This window comes from Cydia splendana, chromosome 2, assembly GCF_910591565.1.
Source record: "Cydia splendana chromosome 2, ilCydSple1.2, whole genome shotgun sequence".
Lineage (NCBI taxonomy): Eukaryota > Metazoa > Arthropoda > Insecta > Lepidoptera > Tortricidae > Cydia > Cydia splendana.
Window position 1 is genome coordinate 14,276,358 of NC_085961.1, and position 18,984 is coordinate 14,295,341.

At 36.1% G+C, this 18,984-nt stretch overlaps 2 protein-coding genes across 3 annotated transcripts in view; one reads left to right on the plus strand and one right to left on the minus strand.

Moving 5' to 3' along the window:
* The window catches only part of LOC134804532 (uncharacterized), a 121,108-nt gene that overhangs the window by 86,003 nt on the left and 16,121 nt on the right, over nucleotides 1-18,984 (minus strand). The gene's annotated exons all lie outside the window — the stretch shown is intronic.
* Nucleotides 7,144-10,063, plus strand: LOC134801044 (uncharacterized). The gene is made up of 4 exons (XM_063773572.1): nucleotides 7,144-7,206; nucleotides 7,526-7,687; nucleotides 7,997-9,119; nucleotides 9,981-10,063. The coding sequence occupies exons 1-4, from the start codon at nucleotides 7,144-7,146 to the stop codon at nucleotides 10,061-10,063; spliced, it is 1,431 nt and encodes a 476-aa protein (XP_063629642.1).

Consider the following 18,984-nt stretch of genomic DNA (forward strand, 5'->3'; position numbering starts at 1 on the left):
TAGTGAATGGTGCAAGTGGCCCTAAGTTTAATGCAATGAGATTTTATAACTCCTTAGTGAAAAAACCTCACGGTTTGTGTGAATTTGAGCGTTATGTCAATGCTAATAAAGATGTTGACGACGGCAAGGCTTTTGTTAATATATAATACATTGATACGGAAATGAATAATATAATGTCTTTTAATTATATATTTCTAATTCCCGTTTCATTTTTACCCAATATTATATATAATACCCAATATTTTCTGTAATAAAATGCGTATATAATTACTGTAATAGTCTGTACCATATACGCAATGACCTTTTATTTATGTAGACGTGTGACGTTCATAGTTGACAAAACTAAAATTTGATCCAACGATTTTGACAACTTGACAGGTTGGCGTCACCCATACGACTAACTAAATATAGGTTCCGGAACCTATATTTAATGGCTCACAATCGTGCGCCTGGTACCATATCTACCCCAATTTACTTACATCTATGCATATACGTGATGGTTTACTCTGGGCCTAAAATCGACGATCTCCTTTAATAAGTCATGAAATCTATAGGACAGCTAAACTGTCTAATCAATATAATGCCAAAGACGGTCAACTCATTCTGGTTCATCCTGTAGTCGAAAATGATAAACCAAAACTGGCACTGTAAGATTGGAAAACCTGTTATGAATCGCCAAGCCTCCAGGCGCTGACATCTGCCGTTATCAGCCACTGCGTAAATTGTAAGCCACGGTATTTGCAAGCCAATATTGGCAGAGGCGAGCAAATGTTTGGCTCTGAGACTTACGCACACAATATCATATGCAAATGAAATACCTTCTGTGTCTCAAAGGGGCAGAATATTTGTCATGGGTACCTACCTCCTAAGGCAATTCATTCATATATTTATGTAAGTTGTACTACTAGGTAATAATTACTTTACTGCTTACAAACTCATAAGTAAACCGACAGAAGGTAACGGAACATTGTTTCTATTCCGTTACAGACTTCCTCGAAACTAGTAGGGTCATTCTCGCATTTCGTGCAAATCGGTATTATTTGCAATTTACCAAAAATGTGATGGTGTTTTCGAATATCTGTTAATGCAAGGTTGTAACATAGGACCTAAAGTATATTGGCCCGCCATGAACAATTCTAAGAAGGTGGTTATTTTCTTTATATTTACAATTAACCCCACTATTTTCATTCCTCTCTGCATGTAACGCGTGAAGTTAAACTTTGACCTCCATTTGAACCTTAAGATACTAAAAATAGAAAACTTGTTGTTGGTTCAGTAAACAAGTAATTTAGTTATGTTTTATATCCTATAATATTATACGCTAAGAAATTAACAATAAAACTATACAGCCTTATAAGTGATGGTCCAAGCAATTTCTTCATTACCGACGCGAGAAATGGATTAGCTATTTTTTGCTATATAACAAGGGTATATAGCACTTCCCGCGGATACAACACATTGTTCGTTAGTCAGTTGGCCGCGTGCTACCACATAGATCGTCCGTATGTTGCTTTTGACGAAAATACCTACGTTCTCTCGTGTCGAGAAGGAGTGTGGTTCAGATAAATCTTCATCGCCATCTAGTGATTAATACAGTAAGTACCAATTGTACATTATTAAAATTATACCTAATTGATGTATTTTAGGGTTGCCTTTCGTGTGGCATATTCTGCGAAATCAAGGTCTGATATCAACCGACCTAGGTGACGAAAACTTCCAAAACTTCATTCATATCTGTTTCATTCATTTCTTTTCCTTCCAATTTTGCCAGGGAAGGTAATGAACGAATTTAGAAGGTAATGAAGTATTTGAGGCAGTATGCACTTAATGGAAAGAGGGTTAAGTTATTATAAATAGAATGTTGGTATAAGCATTTAAAACTGTATGTATTAATATATAGAGGAGCCCACTGGTGATTTTTTGTATTTAACTAGAGTGCAGTAGATTAACATAATCTGCCGCTCTACATATAATACCAGACCGCACTCAAGGACTGTGCTGAGAAATTTGACACGTTACTAAGAGTCTAAGTGAGTTGGAATCATCTGATACCTGTCGACGATAAGGTAGAGAACGGGGCAAATGTTTGGAATAAAGGGCAGAAACTACAGAAACATAAACACAGGCCGATAAGCAATAATAGTGCCTCCGCCGTCAAAAGCGACAATTCCCAATCCGTGCGTGATAAATCTCAGAAAAATGATACCAGCAGTAAAAAGCGGTGTAAAATCCCTCTCAGGGCGGTGGACCATCGCAAGTTCATCCATCTGTGGAATATAGCTTGAGGATCAGAGGACATACGGGCATATCTGCTGTTATTCATGGTGCACTGTCGATGAACTTAAGCTCAAAGGGGACTCCAAGACTTTCAAAATAGGAGTACCCTCGACAATGTATGAATCCTGTTTATTTCCAACTATGTAGCCCGATAATCGTGGTCATTTCGTAAATCCAACGTCAATGGGAGTCAGACAAAAACCAACCAGTAATACTTAGTTCGGAATCCTGATTTGAAACCTTCACTGGATCTAATTTACCAAAATGTAAGGGGTCTTAACACCAAAGTAAGTTTTTCGGGCTTCTATGCTGTTGGTCCAGACTACTTAGGTACCTGCATATATCTTAAAGGGGTGTTTAGAGCATTTGAATGGTCCAATACACTCCATGCTTAATCTGGTACCTACTCTCCACAAGTACATATCCTCACCATTGGAAGATTTCACGGGTAAGAGCGATCCCAAAGTCAGTATTCTTTTCTTTCAGCTTTAGCAAAGCTGTTTGAGTCCATAATCCATGGCACGTTGTCGAAACAAGTGAAACCATTATTCCTGTGCAACACTCAGCATGGTTTCAGAGCGAAACGGTCTGTGAAAACTAACCTGACCTTGGTTGACACCATCTCAGAGCATCTGGACATTGATATCCTGATAGACGTCCTGTATTATGATTTCCGAAAAGCCTTCAATCGTGTGGGTAACGATGTATTCCTACACAAACTAGACGCTATTGGGTTCAATCCACATTTGCTTAACATTTTTGCCAGTTATCTGCGTGATCAACCGCAGTATGCAACGACCAGCATGACCACTTCGTACCAGATCCGTACCATACTCGTTCTGGTGACAGCCAAGATTCAATCTTGGGGCCTTTCCTATAATGGTTAATGACCTGCCCTCAGTTATCCATAACGCTCGTTGTCTCCTCTACGCCGACGATCTTAAATTGGTATATTGAGTTGAGAAGGAGGAGGATTGTAAGTTGCTGCAGGAGGATGTTTCATCTCTGTTCCAATGGAGTCGGGATAACAAACTGACTTTCAATGCGGCTAAGTGTCAAGTGTGTAGTTTTAATCAAGCCCTATTTCCTACACATGCTCAATTTTTTTCTTGGACCTGAGCCAATAGACTCTTAGATCAATAGACTCTTGTAATAACAAGAGTCGTCTCAGTAAAGGATCTTGCGGTCATATTCGATACGCGGCTAACATTTCACGACCATATCAAAGCACTTGGTACTGTAGCTTCAGTAGATTAGGCTTTGTCACTCGCAACGTCAAAGAATTCCATGACCCTTGCCCCATAAAAGTTTTTTACAATGTTCTGGTCAGAAGCAAGTCGGAGGCGTCAGCATTAGCCTGGATCCCTTACGAGTCAATGTACATTCTACTATTGGAAAAGGTCCAAAAGAATTTCCTTAGGATGTATTACCAAAAAATATTTATTTTAGGAACCCTGGGCTTCATTTCTTTGGAGGTGAGGCACAACTTAAGCCTACTACTTTTAGCTTGTGTGGAGACTCTGGCTGCCTTGAACTAGTAGAGAGGCTTGTAAGACTTTTTGTACCGGACATTAGAAATATAACCCTTAGGCTTCTCCTGGTGCATCTCCTGTTGACTCATGAGTGCTTGAGATTTTGCGAGTTTATGGAGCTACGGTGGATGGATTGGCAGTCGAGTGTATTTGGATGTTAATTTTACATTAAAGTATGTAGTTTCTCAGTGTGTTGGTGACAAGACTGATGTAGTGCTGTGTAACCATTAAATAAATAAACAATACGAAATACGTCTTCAATCACGTAAATTGTGCTTGACAATCGCTACAAGCTAGGTGGTAAATCATAAGTCGCGATTGTCAAGCCGGAGTATTTGTTAAGTCGGCTTGATCGTCTGCACAGCGCTTAAGACACGTGATTTCAATGTTGTTCATTATATTAATGGTGTTAATTTTCGTTAACTGGAGTTTTTTTATTGCGATTTCATAAGTTTGTTTCATTACCCTCCACTGATAAAATTACCATCCATGCCCATTTCATTACCAGCGCGTAGTTCATTACCACCAGTCTTATTAAAAGAAAAGGAATAAGGTTACGAAGGTGCTTTTAGCATAAAAGTGTCAATAAATGAATCCACAATGCATGAAAACCCAAAAAATTACCATTTAAAAGAAAATTTACAAATCGAGAGAACATCACCGATTTGCACGAAATGAGAGAACGACCCAGTAACTGCAGATTTAACAAATATTAGATAAGAATGATGTTTTGTACATAAATGTAAATAATTTACTTACCTGAATGCATGTTGAATAAATTTGCTTGATAATTAGTGTTTAAGGCTGTAATATTTGCATGCCGTCATTTTCGGCTGAATTATGTCGTGACCTATAAAAACTATGTAACATCTGTTAACTACCATAATTCACGCAATTAAACGATATCTTATCTTATCTTATCTAAGGTAAACTGAAACATGTGTACCTAATACATATAAAATACATATGTTTCGGCTTACTGATGTGGGCGAGGTATTTTTAACTATTTACTGTCGCCTGGTAGGTCTCGGCAGCTAAGTTCGTAGAGCGGCGACCTTGTATCCTCGTCCAAAGCAGTGAAATTACCTATTTTGCGTTTATTATAATATTTCATAAGAATATTAAAACATTTTGAACATACAATAATTTAATTTCTCCATCAACAAGGCGTGGTTTATTTTATTATTACTTATTAATGTCATTATTCGCAACTGCATTATACTTACGTATGTAAATTTGTTATTACAAATTTACGTAACCAGAAACACCGCTTCCTAACGAGTCAGCCATTAAGTTGAATTTAACATTTGCTAAGTCAAATCACACGCTGGATCTCTTTATACCTAATTGACAGGCATGTTGCTTAGTTCCAGTCTGACCACGCTCATTACTCTCATTAGTATACACAAAAAGAATAAAGTCTATAGAGACGGATTGTCAAAGTAAATTACGTAGCCACTGTAAATTTACTGCCATCTTTCGACAGAACATAAAACTGTTAGAACGCCATTTGACTTTGATCCTTATTCTTTCAGTGATATGTGTTAACTTATTAAATATTAATATTCACGCCATCTACTCGACTATAGGCCAAAGGTATGGTTTCATGTTTTCGAGCGATGGGGCCACAACCTTCAGCCTATGCTCGAGTAGATGGCGTGAATATTAATATTTAAAAAGTTAACACTTATCAGTTAAAGAATAAGGATCAAAATCAAATGGCGTTCAAACAGGTTTAATCTTCTGTCGAAAGATGGCAGTAAATGAACTGTAGCTATGTACATAATTTACCATGACAGTAACTCTCTTCTTCAAATCCTCTTTGGTATACAGTTTGGTGAATTATTTGAGATGACATCTGTCAAAGACTAGCGCTGCTAGTCGAATTTCCTTGGTGAGCAGTAATTTGAATGAAAAGTGTTTAATTATATTAGGATTTGCAATCGTCAATAAAATATACCTAACACGAATAAGTAACTTTCATTTATGCGCCTCTGCCACATGCAACACTTTAGACAGTTATTTTAACTGATAGGTACTGTCTTAACTAGCTTGCAATAATACCAATAATGAGAGTATGAAAAAAAAGCCTTTTAAATGCTAATTCCTTTAACACTAAAGCTAGAACTCGTCTCGATGCCTTTTTAAAGTCAAGAACAATTTAACCGTCTGCTGTCTGGAACAGAAACTAATTTAGTTTCAGGACAGCTACCGACTGCAAGTTTTAGGAAATAAAGGGGACTAACCTTTTGAATTTAACTGAAAGTAGGTACGTTGAGGTTCACTGTTGTGTGATGTTGGTAAATTAATAGTCATCTTATTTTAAAACTACCTTTCGCTCGAGAATTCGTCCGAATTTAGTGGTAAAAATGTTTTAAACTTAACATCATCACATCCTGAGGGTTGAATTACATAAAATCATTTCTTTGTGTGTAAGCTTTAGAATTTGTGACACTGTATTAGGTATGTGTTACTAATTTCAAGGTTCAACGATAGAGATGTGCCGGTGAGAATGTTCTCGCTCTCGGAAATTCCTTCTCGTGAGAATTTCCACACTTTCTCGAGAACATTCTCTTAAACGGAAATTTCTGAGAAAGTGTATTAAATAAAAGCAAAGTTTGGGTTTTTATTGTATTTAAATCTTCCTTTAAGTGGCTACTAGGGGTCGGCAAGACCGTTAAACAAGAAAATATTTCAAAGGCTACTTTCTCTACGTTCTCAAGAAAGTCCCGAGAACATTCTCGAGAATGTTCTTGGGACTTTCTTGATGAGAACGGTCTGGCGAAATTTTCGAATAAAATAGTTAGGAGATAATGTTTGAAATTATCAATTTGCATGTTATTTGACATCAGTACATACGTACACTTTTAGAAATGAATTGTTTTTTTTCTAAGCATGTTTTTTTGTATCTATTTCCTTTTTAAGGACATACTCGAGAAATAAAAGGTCTTATATTTAATATTACTATTCATTTTACATACGTGGAACCAGTATGTATTATTTACAAGAAATTAAACTAGCTACTTAATATGATAAATATAATTAAATTATTATAAATTGTATTAATTGATGCTGCTTGCAATCTTTTATAAATGTATAATGTATAAATAATATTTTGTTATTTAAGTATCAATCATCAATTTGCTTTTACCTGCTACGATAACCATTTTGTTTTTAGTACAAATATTTTTTACTTAAAACTTTATTTTAGCACATACAGAAGAGTTTACTTTAGAACTAAATAGTTTTTATCATTCTAGCTTTTAAGTCTAAGTAGGGATTAACCTTTACGCCAGGTAAGAAGAGATAAGAGAACTACTGTTCGTTAATTACCATGACATATTTTCAACAATGCTTAAGACTCTCGAATTACTTCTTCGCCATCGGGGTAACTCAGGTAATTTTTAAACAAAGAAATCCTTAAACCACACGTGGGTTTTGCGGTATAGATAAAGATAATCGACCACTTCAGCGATGACCCCACTCTATTCGCGTCATTTGTTCCCTTAGGATATAGTTTAGCCACATTTTACTTAGTGTCATCAAAGCTCATACGCCGAACGGTTGTAATTCTATGTAAAATGGTACTCGTGTTTGTTACTAAAAATGAAGAAAAGTAAAGTTTTTGAATATTTTAGAACGTTAACAGACAATAACCGTGTTAAATACGTGTGTTTGTTTTGTGATGTAATTTATATGAACAAAAATGCAACAAGATTCGCGCGGCACATTGTTTTGAACTGAAAAATAGCCCCACTGAAGTAAAACGGGATTTGGAACCAAAAACACATAAAGAAACTGTCCACAATCATTCGGCAGCTTCCGAAGAGCCCATTGACGAAAACTATGTAGAGAAGGAAGGCGATACTTTTAATGAGGTAAGCTGTTTTTAATTATTTATATTGTGTTTGTTTAAATCTTAACTAGATCGTTATCCACATTGTTAAGTCTGTCAAATAAATCCAAAGATAATAAATAAGTAATGAAAATATTTCAGAAATCAATGTATGTTGCAAGGTTGTCGAAAAAGGCGTATTAAAGCTTTACATATGAAATGAATCTTATGAAATGTAACAATTGAAGCGGATTATATCGCGTATATTGAATTCATAATACATCCCGACGTTTCGAACCCTTTACAGCGTTCGTGGTTAAATGAATCTTATCTTAATTTTATCTTGTTTCAGAAACAAGTTCACAAAGCTTTAGCTAGAGCAGTTTATGTGACTGGCCAACCGCTGTCCATATTTGAACATCCTTTGTGGAAACAAGCGCTTCAACTTCTAAGGGCAAATTTTAACCCGCCTTCCCGCAAGATGCTTTCGACAGTACTCCTTGAGGAAGAATACGAAGACGTCAAACAAAAAGTCACAGAAAAAATTGAAGACGCCAATGATTTGCATATAGCAGCCGATGGCTGGACGAATATAAGGAAAGATTCAATCCTCAACATTATTATTTACACACCGAAGCCATATTTTCACTCATCGATTGATACCCAGAATAATCGACACACGGCAGAGTATTTGTCTGAAAAGATAAGCCAAACCATGAACGAAATCGGTTCTGAAAAGTTTCTTGGTATCGTCACTGACAATGCTGCCAACATGAAGAAATGCGGAAAGCTGTTGACTGACCAGTATGAACACACCACTTGGGTTGGATGTCTGGCCCATACTCTAAACTTGTTGATAGGCGATGTGCTGAAAATCGATTCAATTCAAGAAAGCTTCAAATCAGTTAGCGCAGAATTTAAAAAGATAGCTCTCGAAAAATCATTGAATGTCACGCTGTTGTTCCCCGTCAAAACGAGATGGGGTAGTTATCTACATTGTTTAGAAAACTTTCTAAAATCAAAAAGCATACTTCAGACGATGGTTGTCAATGAAGACAACAGAGACCTACAAAAACATAAATTAAAATTATTAAGCGAGACTACTTGGCAAGATGTCGCAAACCAAATAACTTTTTTGAAACCGATTGTCAAATGGATCACAATCTTAGAAGGAGATAGCTGCTCAATCCATCTGGTGCATCGAGCTCTTGAAGAAATAGAAGAAGAACTGGAAAGCGATAATTCAAAAAGTATTTTTGAAGAATTTCCTTTAAGAGATTTGAAACTTAAATTAAAAACCAGAAAAGAAAACTGCGTGAAACCTATTCACCTTGCTGCAGTTATTTTGGACCCAAAAAACCAGGGTGCTACTCTCAACGACGATGAATATCTAGATGGATGTTCAACAATAATGACTATAGCACAATGTGACGCAACGCTTATTCAGGAATTATCGGACTATAAGTGCCGAAAAGGTCTTTGGGAAAGGCCTTTGATATGGCAAACGACAGCAAATGTCGATCCAATATCGTGGTGGCTAACCTTCTTTCCCAAAACAGTGTTAGCAAAAACAGCTCAAAAAGTCTTATCGGTACCCTCTACTTCAGCCTCAGTTGAAAGATCCTTTTCTACTCATGGACACATCCACACAAAAAAAGGAATAAACTCAAAACTGAAAGAGCAGCAAAAATCTGCTACATATCCCATAATTGGAAACTTATGAACAAAGCGCTGAGGCCTGAGGAACCAGCAAGATCGCCAAGACCTGATTCAAATACGACGACGAAGTTTCCTGGGACTTATCGTTCGATTTCGAGAACATTGATTTTCGATCTGTCACAGATCTAGATGAAGACACAGACTTGTTAGAATAGATATTTTTAACATTTCATTGTTTATTTATATGTTTTGTCTTTTCCCTTGATGATTGATGTCTTAACTATGTGATTATTATAATAAGTAAACTAGATTATGTATTAGTTATGTTTTAAGTTTTTGTAACAATTTGTTGCTGATTGTTGTATAATAGTCATGGTAACTGATTAAATTATTAAGGAGTTTATTTACTAGCATATTAATTACATTTTCTAGTTAACTATTTAGTAGATTTTATATTAATAATAATTGATAACAATAACAATTATTTACCTGAATTAGTACAATTTTAGTTTATATTTCTAATTGTTGATTTTTAAAATAATAATCATTGAAAATGATGCAAATATTTAATAGTCTATGTAGCATTTATATTTTACAGCAATACAAAAATCATTAAAATACTTTTTTCCTATCGCACTATCTTTTATTAACATAAAAACTCCTTTAACATGACCCAGATAGTTGCAAAGAAAGTTCCCCGGAGAACATTCCCGAGAACATTCTGGGGAAATTCTCGAGAGCATTGAGAATTTCCTCCTAGAATATTCCGCCGTGATTAAATGTTTCACATAAAGCCATAAATAATAACCATAACTAAAGCTCTATGGAATATAATCAAATATTTTAAACATTTCGGACACTTTCTCGGAAATTTCCGTCCGAGAGAATGTTCTCGAGAACATGCCCGCAACATTCTCATGTTCCCGCACTTTCTCGAGAACGGCACATCACTATTCAACGACTTAAGCTGTATGTATACAGGGTGACACATAAGACGTAAAACAAAATAACTAATTATGGTTCGGTTAATGACAAAGAACATTATTCACTACATCATTAATTAAAATTCATCTAAATAACTTTTGCTAATTTTCTAACAAAATAATTTAATAATTTTCTGTAAGTTTGGTCACCCTATGGACGTTTGGTGACGTCATGTTAGTTATACTCAGGTACTTGTCACATTATCTAACGTAATCTGTGTGTCAAGTAGTCAGTCGCAAGAAGTAATTACTGATATCAATACACATTTGATAAAACAAATCAAATCAAATCATTTATTTACAAGCATACAGTATTTTATTAAAATTTAAACGTATTTCAACAGGTGCTCAAAATGATCACCGCCTTCCACAACGCTCTGCACGACGTCGGATGTTCCTCTGAACTCTTCCAAGTACAAATTCGTTGGCTTTTACGACTTCAAATGCTTGTACAATTTTTTGGCGGATTTCTGCGACAGTATTTGATTGGCGTTTATAAACTTGCCTTTTAACTTCGCCCCACAAAAAAAAATCCAGCGGTGTTAGATCTACGGACTACGAGGTGGCCATTCTACAGGACCGTTACGCCCTATCCAACGCCTGGGGAACTCTTGGTCAAGGTACCTTCGAACCCGCAGAGAAAAATGAGCTGGAGCCCCGTCTTGTTGATAGTACAGATTTTGAACATTTTCCACTGGTATGTGTTGTATCAGCATTGGCAAAACGTTTCTCAAAAAGTCTTCGTATTTTTCTCCGTTAAGGTTACCTTCAATAAAATAAGGTCCTATTACATAATTATTGAGGATACCCGCCCAAACATTAAGTGAGAATCTGGTTTGAAAGGAATCTCTTCGTGTCACATGCGGATTGACATCGCTCCACCAATGTTCATTGTGTGTATTAAATAAACCTATTCTTGTAAATGTAGCTTCGTCTGACCACAAAATGTTATGATTCAGGTTTTGCAACAGCCACCTACAAAACCGTGTTCTTTTGGGATAATCGGCGAAAACAATATCTTGCACCCGTTGAAAATGAAAAGGGTGCATTTTTTCCGATTGTAATAGTCTCCAAATAAAAACTTGGATTGTTCCGAATCGTGCCGCTGCTTCTGGGGTGCTTGCTTCAGGATTGCGGATAAAATACCTAAGTACTCGTGTTCGAAACTGTTCTGTGTATCTTGGTTGCCGGCGTCTGCCTTGGGCATGAATTGGAACTCCGAATTGCCCATAGTCCCTCAAATTTTGCAGACAGTCGTTTATCAATTGCCGTGTGGGGATCGGACACTCTGGGTAGAGTTCGTGAAAAAGAGCTTGCGTCTGCATACTCCGCGACGTAAAATAAAATTCTACCATACGTAATCGTTGAATGTTTGTGAATGGATAAGGAGGTGGCATTATTACTTAACCAATCTTTAAATTTTTCCAATCGCCAAATGAAACTGATTAATCAATATTTTCTTGTTATGACAAGTAACTTCAACGATGCGTCATTTATTTTTAAATTATCAGTCTTGATGATAAACAAGGTGAGTGTTTACTACAAAGTAGTTTCAACCTTTTTGTTCTACACAAAGTAGTTAGGGTAACCATGATGGGGTCAAAAATAACGGAAATTATTAAAACAATGGTACAACGATTGCTATTATTTAAACAACACGGAACATAGTTTGGATTATTAGCACTAGGTAGGTAAGTTTGAAAAACATGTTTTGTATTACGTCTTCTGTGTCACCCTGTATAATGAAACAATTAAGTATGTATGTCGGCGGCCGATCGTAAGATCAGGCATATCGTGAAATTCCTAGGCATATCGTGAAACGTGAAAATCTTTGACTCCTTCCCTGAGTCGACGGAGCCCCGCGTAGCGCTATTTCTGGGCAGTTTGCCCTTCGGGCATCTGAAGCAACCTAACGAACCTATCCTACCTATCTATTGAGTTAATGTGACTATCATCAAAACATTACGCAGGAACATTACGATCTGCCTGATCGTACAATCGGCCTACGACATGTATGTTGATATTAAAATATACTTACCTACATCTAAATTCTATGACTTAACTCAAGGGCCAAAGAAAACCGGCAGTCTAACAACTCGCAATAGATTAGCTGAAACTTACATTATACCAGTGGTAAATATCTATTTTACACAGTTTTTTGGATGTGCTCGGCTTACAACTGCTCCGAGCAATCACTCAAGGGTTCAAAAGATAGAAAAACATTTTCTACACTGGACTAGTGCATTGAATTAGGATTGTGGATATTATATTTCTGTTTGTAAATCTAGAAATATAATATCCACAATTCGCTTTAAAATCTGTTTCGCTGAATTTATTTTAAATATAACATAATTATCTCGTTTTGTAAAGCTAGTAGAGGATGGTAGTCACTTTTGACGTGTAGTCTCGTCCTCTAATGATTGTTCAGTTCTATTATTACTACACCATATAAAACAAAGTCCCCCGCCTCATCTGTTTGTAATGTCTGTATGTATGTATTTATGTTCGCGATAGACTAAAAAACTTCTGAATGGATTTTCATGCAGTTTTCACCTATCAATAGAGTGATTTCTTTAGAAAGGTTTAGGTGTGTAATTTGTTAAGGTTTTATGTAATCTGTGCGAAGCCGGGGCGAGTCGCTAATCTATTCTGTGGGAATATAATGGCAGTTAAATCTTGAATGGCATGAAGTAACCTGTTCAGGAAAATGATCACTTAGACGAATTAGAGACACTTTGTTGCTTCTAGCTTTGTCAGACGGCATGTTTGAATTGAAATTGGATTTTACTGATACAATAAGAACCTTTCGTAAGGTGTCGAACTTTAACTCATTAAAGTCAAGTAAAATAAACTCATAGCTTGAAATTACGATCAGTTTCTCAGCTTTTAGGGATGCTAAAAGTTCACTTAAGTTTATAAGAAACGTGCGTGGATGTAACTTTGTACATAGTAGCTTTTCTGTTCATGCCTATTTTCATTTCCTACGACTAAGTAAGTAACTTGAACATACTTGTAGTAAAATTATTGTCAGAAATCAAAAAATAATGATTTTCACCTGTTAACTAATCAACACACCTGTTAGGATGGTTTAATAAAACAAACATTTTTAATTGAAACTGTGTTTTTAGGTAATAAAAATAGCATAAAAATATTTTAAGGGCAGAAAGCCCCACTTTATGGTACGCAGTAAGTAGGTACATACATACGACTCGTAATTAAAATTATAGAATTTAGTCAAACAGATTAATAAATAAAATTATATTAAAAACATTAACGCTTGATTATTTAAGCATTATATTCGCAGATTTACGTCGGACATTAAGTTACAAATTGTCAGTCATACAATCTACCAATCGTTTTAGCTGCACAACGTTACGTTCCTACTTACCTACGCATGTAGCTAAGCGCCACTTGCACCATCCCACTAACCCGGGGTTAACCGGTTAAACCTGGAGTTTTTGGCAATCGTGTAAAAACATTAACCCTGAAAACAACACACTCCTTTTTTTGGCCGCCGTGTAAAAAATACATAACTTCTCTGCGAACAAACTTCAACTTCGGATGCATCAAGTAAATAAGTTGACTTAATACTTTAAAATACACTTGCGAGGTCTAAAACGTATTAGTTTTTAGGACCTACATTTGCGAGGTCTAAAACGTATTAGTTTTTAGGACCTACATAAAATATCTAATAACCTAAAAAAAGCTACATATTTGTCGCCTTTGACCTCTCCACTAATCCCACCTCCTCCCTCCCGGCGGGAGGGCCGTCGGCGGCCTCTGGACTCGCACACATAGAAATGCGATTTGTTAACATTTTATTATTACCGTCTTCGATTACCGCGATAGAGTTAAATAGCAGTTTGATAGCAGACGCAGTGCAAGTGTTATTTATACTTCATAATTTCATAGAAGTTTGACGTTTAAAATAACACTTGCACTGCGTGTGCTATTATATTATATTATATATTCACGAGGTCTTTGTACCTTCACGTGAAAATTGGTTGCATCGATTCGTCATTTCGCCTGTCCGTCAGCTCGTCGCGATCAAGAGCTAAGGGCGTCTGAAGTGCGTAATGGGTCTTTTAGACCCGATAGCGACCGTTTACGGATGTCAACATTTGTAAATTCTGAGTCCACTAGAGACCCATGAGCGACTTATTACTTTTTTGTGTTTATTTATTGTATATGTAGATAACATTTTTAGATTTTTGGTTTAAAGTAGTCACACTACTATATAAATTATTAATTGAAATAGATGTCATATAGGTACTAAAGGAAGGTGTGGCCGAGGCCTATAGGCCTGGAGGGCTTGATCACTTTTTCTCTATTCTTTGACATCTATTTCAGTTTATTATACTTATTTTATAACGAAGTGCAGTTTGCAAAAAAATCCTTTACAATCATATTTATACAATTACGTTCTGATAAAACAGATACGATCAGATTCGCAGTAGCGCCAGTACTTCAACCTCATGGCAAGATTTTGCCAAGAGCAGGAAATTAGTTAAGAGAAATGCGCCCGCCTGACGAATGATAATTACGTAGGTTAAGAAGACAATCGTGAGATATATCTGAAGGACAAAGAGTAATTGATATTAGATGAGGCGGCCAGGGAGGTTTTTCTAACGGAGCGGACGTATTTAGGTGAGAGGGGCTGGAGATGGATGTAACGGGGGAAAAGTAGCAAATTAATCACTGTTAAACGTTTAGATAAATTGGTAGTACTAGATACTTTTCTTTGTTGAAAAATGGAGCACTGTACCAATAAATAGAATTAAATAATAATAAAAATCCGACTGTGGCTACATAAACATTAAATTTTGGCGCCAAAATCCGGCATTTAGGTTAAAATTTTTGTTTTTCCCATGTAAAACAGACATCGCTTTGCCTTTCCTGTCACTTGGAAAATCAAAGGGTAATGTCGAAAAGTGCTATGAAATAGTACATTATTGTCGAGGCTCGGAAGTAGCTACTTGCAGGCTGAGGATTCGTTTTAAACGGACGACCTTGGGAGTCCGTTTAATTGAATCCGAAGCCAGCAAGTAGCCTTCCAGCCGAGTCATATATAGTGCTTTTCTCAAAAATGGTGCAAGAAATATAAATATCATAGAAATATTTTACAAAAGCAACGTTCTTACGTATATATTTTCACAAAAAAAAGTAGAAACAATTTAAAAAATTTGCTTTGCCGCCTTTTTATTTTTTTAATAAAAAAATAGAAATGTATTTTTCTGCCGAAAATACGCCAACCTATTTGAGACAGCTAAATAGTCGCGGTACTAATCATCTGTTTGGCTGTTTAATGGGCCTGTGCCTTCGTTTGATATGGCCATTTCAACTTTTAAAAAGTTTGGAACTCGACAAATAATGGAATTTGTATGCAACATTGCAGTCCCAAAATCGAGACTGCAATATTTTTAACTTTTTAATTTTTGACTGACCATAAACTACGCGCTTCGCGACCTATTTTTTAAACGGCAAAGTCGACTTTGCCTTCCATTTTAGAGAAAAGGATTTTTAAAGACTATACATAGATACAAAAAAGGAATTAAATGGGTACTTGTAGGTACAAGTAATATAAAGCCGTTAATCCTAGAGTTGCCAGTATTACTGACTTCTGAAAATACAATATCGAGTTATGCTGACCTCCGCCTAAAGTGGACCATTCAATGGGGATTGACCGCGATCCCAATCCGTTCCGTCAATACCGCGGGTCTATAATATTCTATATAAACCATTGCAAATGGAGAAGCTGGTTTTTGGTATCCATTGTTTGAAATGTAGACGACAATTACTTAATGACAACGACAGAAACACAGCTAGAATATTATAAACAAAGCAAGGAATAGAGATTCAATAATGAGTCAGATAAGTATCTGTCCAAACAGGAGTTAGTTTTGTAGTGTTGGACGTTAACATGAAACTACTTGCTTATACTTAGTATTTATATCTATAATGTATTGAGTAACATAATGTAAGGGCTTATATAGGCCTAAACTAAGGGAGTGTGAGTGTACGCGTAGTGCGCCCACTACATTTTAAAAAGCCGCAAAATTTAATATATCTTAGGTAACTCCACATCATACGGCGTTGTGCGGTCGAACGAGCTTTCTTTATTTTATTTTATTTATTTTGATTACATAAGTAAAGTCTTCTTCTTCCTCGCGTTGTCCCGGGATTTTGCCACAGCTCATGGGAGTCTGGGGTCCGCTTGACAACTAATCCTAAGAATTGGCATAGGTACTAGTTTTTACGAAAGCGACTGCCATCTGTCCCTCCAACCCAGAGGGTAAACTAGGCCTTATTGGGATTAGTCCGGTTTCCTCACGATGTTTTCCTTCACCGAAAAGCGACTGGTAAATATCAAAATGACATTTCGTACATAAGTTCCGAAAAACTCATTGGTACGAGCCGGGGTTTGAACCCGCGAACTCCAGATTGCAAGTCGCACGCTCTTACCGCTAGGCCACCAGCACTTCATATCATATAAGTAAAGTAAATGGAATTTTCTACTAATCGTATGTTTTGCTCTTAAAATTAACTCATGTTTTAACAACATCGCTTCGCCACTTTCCGCGTGTAAAATACTCGGTATTTTATTTTTTACAATGCATTATGTAAGCCCTTAATTTTTCTCCATTCACCCCTTTGAGTGAAAAATATAATGTAAATTTAAATTTATATTCTTTATTTTGTATAGGTACATGCATGTAGCTTATTTAAAGTACAATACTTTAGAAGAAGAGCTGTGTGATTAAATGAGATTTTTTAGCGTTTCAACAGACCTCATATTCAGTTGGCTCCCAACCTAATATCAGCTAATATGTATTCCGTGGACGAGACGACCGACTGAGCGGGGTAGGTATCGATCTTTTCCGATGCCGCAAGTATAATAACAGCCGGCGACAGTTAGTGACTTCTGAAATGCTCTATGAGAAAGAGAGCCAAAACTTCTGAAGTAAATTAGGTTGCGATAAAAACAAAGCGTTAAGAGCCCATCAACGTGCACACTAGCGCCACTGCTAAATAATCGTGATTATTTAACCTTTTGGACGCCAATGACCGATTAATCGGAATTAAAAAAAGACGGATTAATCGGTCACAGACCACAGAGCAATATAGACCTACGTGCATATGCATAAAGTTCAATTTCAGTTTTGACACTTCGGTGACGTGGCGTCCGAGTGACAGCAATTGTGTTTGACATGGCGTCAAAAGGTTAAATTTAACAAAAGATATTTAAAAAAGGGGGCCGCTACGTACTGTATATTTTATTTAAGTACCTTTTGAATATATTGGACTAGTTTTTTATGTTGCTGGATTGGTCAATCTATGCACCCAAACTTAAAACGGCCGTTTTTGTTCCGTGGCCGTCGAGTTCATAGATCGATGAATCCAGCAACATAAAAACTAGTCTGATGTATTCAAAAGGTACTTAAATACAAAATACAGTACGTAGCGGTCCCCTTTTTTAAAATATCTTTCGTTAAATTTAAATAATCACGATTATTAAGCAGTGGCGCTAGTGTGCACGCTGATGGGATCTTAAAACATAATCAATGTTTAGATTTATTTTGGTATGTCATAAGTACTTACATAAAGTTTCTTAAGATAGTTAAAAATTATTGTCATTATCACCAATTCAAAAGCAATTTATCACAAATTCAAAAGCAAAATAAATATCCTGCCGAACAACATTTATATAACTACTACCTACTAACCAAAAGGCATCGTGTTTTTAATCAGGCGAAATGACAACGTATTTGGTATTGTTTATCTTGGTTCATTTGCGCGTAACGTCACCCATTCTTAATAATAAGGGCAACCAAGCCCATTTTTACTCTTAGATTTATATGTCTTTGCCTTTTTTTGGGGCAGCAATATGCTATTTGTTATCCCTTATTATGTTAGCCCTCCGGCTTCATTTCAGATAGAATTTATCGATAAAATGTATTAGAAACGACAACTTTGACTGGAGTATTGATGTGAATGGCGGTATTTCTTTTCTTTATTACAAGGAAACAATGTTTGTTATAGTAGACTGGAAAACATTTTGTCGCAGCAAAGCGTAAGATAGATATATTAGGTATATATTTTGCCGTAGTTGCTTTTATAAAAACATTTACAATTTGACAACTGCCATCGTTTTGATATCCCTCTATTGCATGCATAACATCTGTGCACATCTGTTGGAATTATACATATATTAATACAATACAGATACTGTGATATTAATTTATTGATATTTATTTAGAGAACAAACAGCTATCGACGATACTCATATGTAAGTAACAGAGCGCCAAGTAATGTTATAGGTATCAATAACAGTTAATATTCTATTAGTCATTCTATTTGGGTATTGGATACGAATTTTGGTTGTTTTGAGCGTAGACTTGCTGAAATCTTTCTGGTTAAGAGACACAGTGTATTATAAATGTATAATAAATACAATATAATAAGTTAGTTACTTCTAGACACATGCTTTTGTTGTGGTTTTGGTTCTCATTTCTATTACTGTCTACATAACAACACCCATCTTATCCCCCTAGGGAAACAACTCTGAAAATAATAGTTATTTGTTTTACAAGGGGGCAAAGTTGTTGTTTAACCGCTCGTGCTAATATTAATACCCGAGCAAGCGAAAGATTCCAAAATGGAATGGAATGGAACGAAAAATGGAATCTTGAGCGTACTT